This window comes from Diabrotica undecimpunctata, chromosome 3, assembly GCF_040954645.1.
Source record: "Diabrotica undecimpunctata isolate CICGRU chromosome 3, icDiaUnde3, whole genome shotgun sequence".
Lineage (NCBI taxonomy): Eukaryota > Metazoa > Arthropoda > Insecta > Coleoptera > Chrysomelidae > Diabrotica > Diabrotica undecimpunctata.
In genome coordinates this window covers 45,051,974-45,062,303 of record NC_092805.1, presented here as the reverse complement: position 1 = coordinate 45,062,303, position 10,330 = coordinate 45,051,974, and the positions used below count along the sequence as shown (strand labels likewise).

Sequence of the window (10,330 nt, the reverse complement as noted above, 5' to 3'; positions counted from 1 at the left end):
CAATATTTTAACATTGGTTACGTTTTTTCCACCAAGTGATTCAAAATTTGCACTTACAATAAGGTTATTTTGTTGAATAATTATATATTTACATAAGATAGGATAAAAGTTTATAGATGTTATTTAATCCATAGTTGACAAACATTGGAAGTAGGGTTATATCAGGTGTCGATTTGTATTTGTATTTGGAAAATAAAACAATGTAGCTACAAGTTAAACATATAATTTATTTCAAACTGGGATAATGGTGTCCAGTCATAAAATATAAAACTAATTCTAAAAAATGACTAAGATAATCATGTACCAAGTACACATTTTCACATTAACCCTATATTTACAGAAAGGAAAAATTGTATAAACAAAACTTTGGTGTTCTCCAGCTATCACAAAATAAAATAAAAACATGAGTACAAAATTTTGAAAACCTTTTTACAAAATTTCCTGAGCTCCTCACTTTCCAGACAATTAACATATTGTATAAAATGTACAACGAAGAGGTTTATTCTCATAAATATACCAAAACCAAATATTTTTAAAACGACTAAAACAAATTAAATTCTTGTCTTAAAAACAAAATGAATTCCAAAATAATTATGACTGATATTAACATGAATGAGAATTTTTAGCATATTATTTTCTCTAAAAAATGTTTTAAATGCCCTGAAGTTCGCTTCAAAATTAAAAATCCTCTCGATATCTCTCCATACACTAGAAAGATAATTCTCGACCAACAAGCATTTGCTAAATTTATTAAAAACAAAAGGAATTTCTAAAAATTAACAAAATATAGACATTTTTTTAGTACTGGCTGTTAGTTGTAAGAAGAAAACTGTTTTTACCATATCTTAAGTAAATTTATCATACGTTTAATAATTTTTTGATTTTCACATAATTATACATAATTTTTTGATATTCACATAATTATACATAATTATATGCTGTCACATAATTATACAAAACGTATAAGTATTTATAACTTTTAGTCATTTATATAACCATATCATAGCTACTAGTAGCCAAACTACACTAAAGGCTCTATGACTAGTCACAGATGTTTCACTGGGCACTGCTCATTCAGATATAATCTTTATAAGTGGACAATCTCTTTTAAGCTAAGTGGACGAAACAAAAGGCAGTTTTTGTGAGGGGTATGAACAAACTATATTTCAGGTCGCTGTGAAATCTACAAATCAACAGTTATTTCATCATTGTCAAATAAAAAGAAAAATATCGATTGTATCCTGATGTCGATGGGTATTGTGGATGAAACTTACAGACATATAGTACAAAAAAGTGGTTTATTCAACTAATGTCTGAGTACGATAATAGGTTTTTAAACAAATTCTAACGATAATTTGAATTATTGCATATATTATTAAGATCTAAATTAAGATTTTTGTTGCATTATTTAATTATTGCTATTATTTTTCTAACTTAGTTGAGTCCTTATATTACCTAGAGACGAAAATATCTGCATAGAGGAGCAAATAATACCGGTTGCTAGAAATATTAGCCTTCGTCAATGTGCTCTATGAAAACCAAATCCACTGGTATAAAAACCAAATGAGAGCTTTAGTTTTAAAAGTTTGCCAGGGAACTACCACATAATTAACAAGCGAAATTGTTGATCATTGAAACTTTCAAAAACATGCAGGAAATCATGTATATTTCAACTGTTTGTTGTTTGTAAGTACTTCTTTATTAGAAGCTTTATTTGAAATAGTCATTTCAGATATAGAATTTAATCTATTAGCTAAACAGATTTAACAGAATCAAGAAAAATAAAAAGTGACCGTGGTTAAATGGGCAGATAACACGTATGTGATTGCTATTTATAAATTTCACAGATTGTTACAATTGTTGATATTAGTGCAAAAAACATGAACTATTGCAAACCAAACATCGTTTTTACTAAAGATAAATTATTCAATAAGTTTCAACTATTTGAAAGGTTCTTTTATTCTTATTTTTATTTAAGTTCTTATTTAGTTTCTTATTCTTATTTTTATTTAAGCGTCTACATACATGACACAAAAATGCACGACGGGAGAAATTAATTCATGTTGTAAGATTGCATTTACCGTAATTTTTTGAAAATCTGGTTAACTTTATTAGCGTTATGAATCTAAAAGTTGTCAATTTTTACAATTATTCTAATAATAAACATGAAGAATACTTATGAGAAAGACAGTTTATTAAATACAGAATTTGAGGGAAAACCAGAGAGTTAACGAAGAGGAGGAACGACAAAGTGGTTTAAGTATTTAAGAAAATAAAGAAAGAAAAAGCAGTTGAACCGGATGATATTCCATGAAAAGTGTGGACAGCGTTGGAAGAGACAGGAACAAGTTGGCTAACATATTTATTTAATATAATTATGAAAGTGGGATAAATGCCAGAGGAATGGAGAAGCAGTACATTAGTATCTGTTAACCAAAAAAAAGGGAAATTTACAACAATTTACAAATTAAAATGTCATAACATTACTTACTCACATAATGAAAATATGGAAGAGTAATTGGTAGACGGATACGTGAAGAAACCAAAATATACGATAATCCGACATCATTTGGTGATAACTTGTAGTTTCACGCAGTCAATTTGATATATATTTGAAGGCACGTAGCTAAGGATATTATATTATAAATTAATTTATACATAAGTACTACAACTTATATTAGCCCTCTCCTTTGTCGTCAGTCATATTATAAATCACGAACAAACTACTCTATAAATAAATCACAAGTCAGCATGTGATAAATGTGCCTAAATTAGCTTAATTTCTTTTTTCTGAATACAATTTCAGTTTTACTACAAAATCTAGGTCTTTGGTAAATGACTGTGTAATCGGAGCCCAACAAATTTAAAGAATAAAATCCTAGTGCGAATGTCAAGGCTAAATAGAGCATGCATTTGGCTGCTTAGTGAGATGATCGTCACGAGCCGGTCTCTGGATAATCACAATTTTTGTTGAAACACTCGGAAGGACGATGCGATCAACGATCATCTTTTTGTTGAAACGTATTTAATTAACTGCGCAGGAGTGTGACCGTTACGTGACGTGTTTTCGTTGTATTGGAACAAACCTATGGTATTCGCTGATCTTGACACAGCGAGTTCTTTGAGAGATTCTGTGGAAAATAGAAACTTTGCAGAAATATAATTAGGGAAGCCGACCCCTTATATAGTGATAAAGGCAAACAGCTTGACAGTTATAAGAGCTTTTCCCACGTTTTAGACCATGCTGTTGACCAGTTATTCATTCTAAATAATTCTTGATTGAATAAAACTGAAAAATAACTCTTTTCTCAACGGGCTGTTGATGCCACTGAGGGAGGTTCTTCCATATTCGCCTGATATACGATCACAATAATCATTTATAAAGTTAATAATCTGGATATTGTTAGCTCTTAGGTAAATAAGAACCACACATTTCTTCGTCCTATGTTTTCTAGAGTTTCAGTTGTGTGCAAAGGATCATCAGGTATTTTCATTAACCTTACCGTTGGCACTATTCTCTGGCCTTTTGAATACTGTCTGCATATTTATATTATTTATTTCAAGTTGATAAATGGGATTGGATCAATTGGTGATGCTAAATACAGTGGTTGTCCAAAAAGAAACCGGTCAAATGTTAATATCGAAGCAATACGTGAGAGTGTTGGTGGAAGTCCAACAACATTAATTCGACATCTTGGACAAGAATTGCAAGTTTGACCAACCTCTCTACAACTTATACTTACTGAAGATATACATGCCTGTGCTTACAACGTTCAATTAATACAAGATCTGAAGCCTAATGACCATGACCAGCGAAGAGAGTTCGTTGAATTGATTATTGAACATCAACAAGTGGATGCTGATTTTTCGAGCAAAATTATGCTAAGCGATAAAGCACCTTTTCACCTTGACGGATTTGTTAATCGTAAAAATTGTCGCATTTAGGGTTCGGAATACCCACATATGACTGTCGAAAAAAAAAATACATCCACAACGTGTCGCTATTTGGGGCGGATTTTAGGCTGCAGGCATCATTAGACCTTACTTCTTTGAAAATAAGGCTGGTTAAGTATTGACTGTTACTGGTTCACGATATCGTAACATGATAATGAGTTCGTTCTGTCTAAATTTGATGATATTGATGTGGACGAGATGTGGTTTCAACAAAACGGTGCCACATGCGAAACAATTCAATTACTGCATGAGACATTTCTTAGTCGTGTACTCTCTAGTTTCAGTGATCAGAATTGGTCCCCTAGATCGTGTAATTTAGCACCATTGGATTTATTTTAATAAGATTTTTGAATTCAAAGGTCTATGCCCACAAGCCTACAACCACCCGTGCATTGAAGGAGGAAATTCAACGCTTCATCAACGAAATTCAGTCACATTTATGCAAAATGATCATGTAAAATTTTAACAAAAGAGTGCGTATGTGTCAGCAAAGCCGTGGAGGCCAATCTATTCCATACATAACTAAATTCTATGTAGTTTATAATTTTCTATTCAATTCAAATCTTGCGTTAATTTTGGGACACAATTTCTCTCACAGTCAGTACAGGGAATACAGATACGTATTAGTTAAGTTAATCACCAGTAGTTCAGAGCCAGTACACTCACTTTGATGTGTTGAAGTGTGATATATGGTTGTAATCTCGCCGCGAATCTGAAACGTAGTAGGTACATAGTTTAAAACACAGGATGAGAAGTACGGTAAGAGATGAACATTTATGGCTCGGTGCCATTGATCCTAAATACCCAGAAGTCCTTAAGACTATAGAAAAACGTAATACACACACTACTGGAATAAATATCAGTTTTTGTATCAGAAGTCAAGCAATTGGTAGGTGAACAAACCTGATATGGACAAATCAATAAATTATTTTACTGGTAAAAACAATTTTCTATATACTTGTCTGTTACAGTGTTAAAACATGTAATGACAAATATAGTTTAATGAAGGTAGTTCATAAGGGTAGTTTGTAAATCATTAGCCGTATTTTATTACAAAAATAAATTTTTTAACTTTACGTATCTTTAAGTAATCGTTTTATAGAATAATAAATTTCTGAAAGTTTATGAATACCTCGTGTAAAATATACATTTTGAATATTACTTTTATTGCTAAATATATAGCAAACTATACAAATATTCGTATTTGCTTTAGATTTCATAAATGAATATATTTTTACAGCATATCTTTAATAGTTGTGTACAAACACATACTTACTAATATTCAAAATAAAATTTGTTTTATATACATAAATTTTCGATCAACAGTCTTCCATTGAACAGTTTTCTGTAAGAAATTTTTACATTTATACAAATATATACATCAAGAAAAATGAGATCATAAACAATATTCTCTAGACGACATAGTATATACATCAGTTATATAGTTTAGTCTATTTTAAAGTACAATCATTGTCTACTACAGCCTTCTTTCCAAACTATTGCCGTAACGTTTAAACAGCTACTATCTTGCTGGGATCGACCTTCACCCTAATAAACATGGTGTCGTCTTTCATAAAATGTCTCTTCTTCAGCATTTCATGTGAAACAAACTTCGGGAAGCCGAACCCTAAGGAATCAGGTTCCCTGCTGGGTCGTTGAAAATTCTTCCAAGTTGGGTCGGGAATAAAGCTCTCGACGATGTTGCAAGCTTTTTCCGGGCAGGTTGACTGATCGAAAAGAGTGAATGAGACCGAATGGGAGAATGGCCATCTTAATAGTGCGTCATACTCTCCTGGAAGTATTTTTATGTACACCGAGATGTGCGTGTCTTCTCCAGCTCCGTTGCCGTTTGGAAAGAGAGATGCCTGCAAAAAATAAAATAATTATTTTAACAAACTAAACATATTGTCTTATTATAAAAAACAATCAAAATAATATAAGCAAATATCCCGAACTTAATGTGGAGGCATATTTTGTATAAATCTTACAAAAACTGGCTAATAACTAAGTTTAATTATAATATCTTAAAGTAGGTACTACAAGAATATCCTAGCCATGATTATTAGTTACAGATAACTTTGACCACGAAGTATAGATACGACGAGTCCGAACATAATGTTAAAAAAATGGCTACAATTTCAGGGGCAGAACTTTTGTCGGCAGAGCGCACTACTTTTCAAGACGTACTCATTTAAATAGTTTCGCGGGAAGTATTATCTCTGTTTCTTTTAAAAGGTCTCCTTTAAAATTAAACACTTACAACATTTGGAAATAAAAATTATTTTTATTCAAATTAGATTACTTTTTTTTCATACCTTACAGAAAGAAGATATCTAAATCTAGTAAGGTATAATGAAGCCTACGCAAAACTCTACCCCATCATATCTGGTGTACCTCAGGGTAGTGTGCTCGGACCGATCTTGTACCTGTTATATACGGCTGACTTACCAACAAGCAATAACCTTACGCTTGCAACATTTGCAGATGATACTGCTTTCCTAACATCTCACAGTAATCCAGTAATAGCATCAGAGATACTGCAACTACATCTAAACAAAACTAATTAATGGTTTAAACTCTGGAGAATTAAAGTAAATCCCTAAAGTCCACACATATTAGCCACAGTTAACCTCGATTGACGTCATTTACTCCAAAATGATGACGTAAAATATCTAAGCATTCATCTGGACAAACGATTAACCTAAACCAAACATATATGGACGAAAAGACTACAACTAGAAACTTTATACAGAAAACTTTACTGGATGCTGGGAAAAAACTCACACCTATCGAGCAACAACAAGCTGTGGATATAAAAAGTTATCATAAAACCTGTTTGGTCATATGGTTCGCAGCTCTGTGGATCATCTAGCAAATCTAATGTTTAATGAAAATACAAAGATTTCAATCTAAGAACTCTAAGAACAATCGCTAATGCCCATTGGTATATCCAGAATGATGCCTTACATGGAGATCTGCAGGTACTAACAGTCTCTGAAGAGTGCAAAAGAATTTCTGATCAATATCAAAACAGGTTGCGCGTGCATCCTAACACTCTTGCATACAATCTTCTCCACAACCAACAAGCGAAGAGATTGAAGCGGTATGATTTGGACCTACCAAACCATTCCTGACAGTGCATACAGTAGTGGAAGCTACGCCTTCAACAGTGCCCAGCCATTGTGATCTCTGACATTGTAAAGACAAACAAGTTTACTTATTGTTTTTATTGTGAAACAGATTGTAAAAAATCTACGATGTTAATAAAACTCATTAAATCTTAGATGTTTAAGGAGTTATAATAAGAACCGGTACGTCTTTGGTTTTAGCGCCAACACTGACAAGAATATGTACTAAAATCTGGGTTCATTTTTATACAATAAATATGTTGAAAAGCCTGTGTCGTTTGGACTTCCTGTATCTATACTTAAATAAACGGTATAAATTTTTATTTTTTCCTTCTCTTTTGCCTCACGTCTTAAACTCTTTCATATGTTGATTATTATTATACTAAATTTTATACGTATGAGGTATACGTGTATTGAGCGTTGTCTACGTAACATATTTTAGAGAATGAATTTAAAATTACATTTATATCCTATTTTTGAATGAAAGGCTTTTTTATTTGCAACAGTGAATAAAATAGTTTTTTTTTTGTCATCATCTTCTTTTAGTTTTCATTCAATTCTTCAGAACGACGACTGTAACTAAATTTTGTTATAATATACTGTACTGATATATGTAAATTACCAATTCTTGTTTATTTTAACGATTCTTATTTTTTTGTTATTTTTTAAATTTTGTTTTATCTGCTATACTTGTAATTTGTTTTATGTAAACTAGCGCTGAAGCTACTAAACTGGATTTTTGAAATTTTTTAATTCGATATACACCATAAGTTCAAGACAAGTCAGTTGAAATGGAGTAAAAGAAACGCAATTAATAATCTTACTTCTAGGATTTAAATTCTAAAGACATGATAGTAAAAAATACATATTACAGATGAAAAAATTTTACCTGCAGTTTATATCCATATTGACTAGTATAAAAAGGTGGGGACACCAATTCCATTCCTTCCTTGGTCTTTGCTTCAGCCATTTTCGTTGAAAAATCACTAATCTTCCAAATCAAAGTTCCAGAATAATTCAATGACAATCTGGACAACGCACTTTTTAAAGAGGTGATTTGGTGTTGTTGTTTAGATACAATATTGCACATAAGGGTCAGGTGTTGCTGGCAATTTTCTTCTATATGTTTTTCTATTACATATCTAGGTCCTTTAAATCTGCATCCCGCTTCTTTAAAATTACAACTATGAACGGAGACTGTGCATTCTTCTTTGAGGTGAGATTCTAGTTCTTCACGGGCTAATACATTAACGTCACATCTAAAAAAGTTTAATAAAACATATTAGATACAGCCAATTATAATAAAAAAATGTATAAAATCTAACACAGCAATACCTTAAAAATCAGGATATGATAAGAAAAAACAATTTTCAAATTATTTCGAAAAAAAAAATTATTGCTTGGATAAATTTCAAACTACTCATTTGTGAGGAACGTGGTGAGAAACGGCGAAAAAATAGATACCGAAATGACAAAAAAATCGACAATAATATATTATGCTACAGACAAGGCAACATTAAACAAGAAATAATATCTAACAGAGACACGAGCACATCGATTCAAGTCTCAGAAGTACAAAAGGCCATCGACCAAGTGAAACGAAGGAAGACTCTTGTTCCTGACGAGATCTCTACAGAATTATTACAACTATTAGATAATGAGAGTATTATTATCACCTCTTTCTTTAACAAGATATACAGCAGCGACAAATTACCAGATTATAACGGATCAACTAGATCCAGGCATAGAACTAAAATGCAGAATAGCGATGAATAAAACTACTTTTATGAAAATGAAGATTTAGAACTAAGACAAAGAATGGTTAAGTGCTATATTTGGTCTGTACTTTTGTATGGAGCAGAAGTGTGGACACTAAAAGTATCAAATATGAACAGAATTGAAGCATTCGACATGTGGATTCATAGACGAATGCTGAAGATACCTTGTACAGGAAGAAAAAGTAATGAGGAAGTACTAGGGAGGGTCAACCAAGAAAGAGAACTGCTAAAGACTGTTAAACACCGGAAAACTTCCTATCTGGGACATATAGTAAGGGGAAATCGATATAGAATACTAAAACTGATCCTTAAAGGCAAAATAGAAGGCCCAGACATGTAGGAAGAAAACAGGTTTCTTAAAAAATATTCGTGAATGGACTCAGATATCAAATGCAGGACAATCATTCTATGTGGCGGAAGATCGAGAAGCCTTCGCAATGATAATCGCCAACGTCGGCTAATTCTGATATGGCACGTGAAGAAGAATCAGTAATTGTAACAATTTAAAAAAAGTAATGCTAAAGAATGTCTTAACGTAACATATTTCATTGTCGCCTATATCAACTTTGTTTACTGAGATTTACTGGTGATGAGCAGTACTTGCTTTTTTGCATGCGAATACTTTTACAAAACAACCATTGAGTTTTGAAAAAATACGTATGTATGTTTTATAGATTTCGAGAAAGCCTTTGAAAAAGTATCACAAACATTACTATTTCAATGCTTATACTTAGTTGGTCTGGACACGTATGACATCAGATTGCTCGAAAATCTTTGCTACAATCAGACCGCTTGCCTTAAGTTGGATCGGAATATTTCAGCTAAAGTTCCTATTAAGCGTGGCATCAGACAGGGATGTGTTATGTCATTGATTTTTGTTTAACGCCTACTTTGAATTAGTGTTTGAAATAGCGTTAAACAATCGTAACAGGTATTAAAATCGGTGGTGAAATTATTAATACCATCAGATACGACTAGATAGACCAGATGATACCGCCATGATTACAGATAGTCTAGAAGACCTCCTAACTCTGTGAACGCAGTATACAATAAATGGTCTGAAGAGGGCTTAACCGTCAACGTAAAGAAAACTAAATAGATAATGGTCGAAAAAATTAATATTGAAGACTCGATATTAAAACTAAATAACAAAACCCTGGATATGGTTTAATATTTTCTATATCTGGATAGCTGGATTGACTGTATTGACTGAAATCAGAATATGTAATAGAAGTCTCTCTTTGAACACGCGTCTAAGAGTGCTAAAGTGCTATATCTGCCCTCCTTTGGATGTGAAACCTGGACAATAAAAGACAAAAATATAATTAAATTAGAAACATTTGAGTTTTGGTGTTACCGATACGCAGATGATATACTTATATTACTAGCAGCGAATGAAGTCGTACCGGCTAAGCCGGATAAGCGAAGAATCCGGACTTCAGATCAACACCGGAAAAACAAAAATAATGA

The 10,330-nt window shown here is 32.2% G+C and overlaps 1 protein-coding gene across 3 annotated transcripts in view; it reads right to left on the bottom strand.

Annotated features, from left to right (window-relative positions):
- Window positions 1-207: 207 nt before the first annotated feature.
- The window catches only part of Traf4 (TNF receptor associated factor 4), a 559,644-nt gene continuing 549,521 nt past the window's right edge, over window positions 208-10,330 (bottom strand). For all 3 annotated transcript variants that reach the window (XM_072525830.1, XM_072525829.1, XM_072525831.1), the window contains 2 exons: window positions 7,972-8,341; window positions 208-5,819 (listed from right to left, as the gene is read on the bottom strand). In XM_072525830.1, coding sequence (XP_072381931.1) covers window positions 5,466-5,819; window positions 7,972-8,341 — 724 coding nt within the window. In that variant the 3' untranslated portion in view covers window positions 208-5,465. The remainder of the gene's footprint in view (window positions 5,820-7,971; window positions 8,342-10,330) is intronic.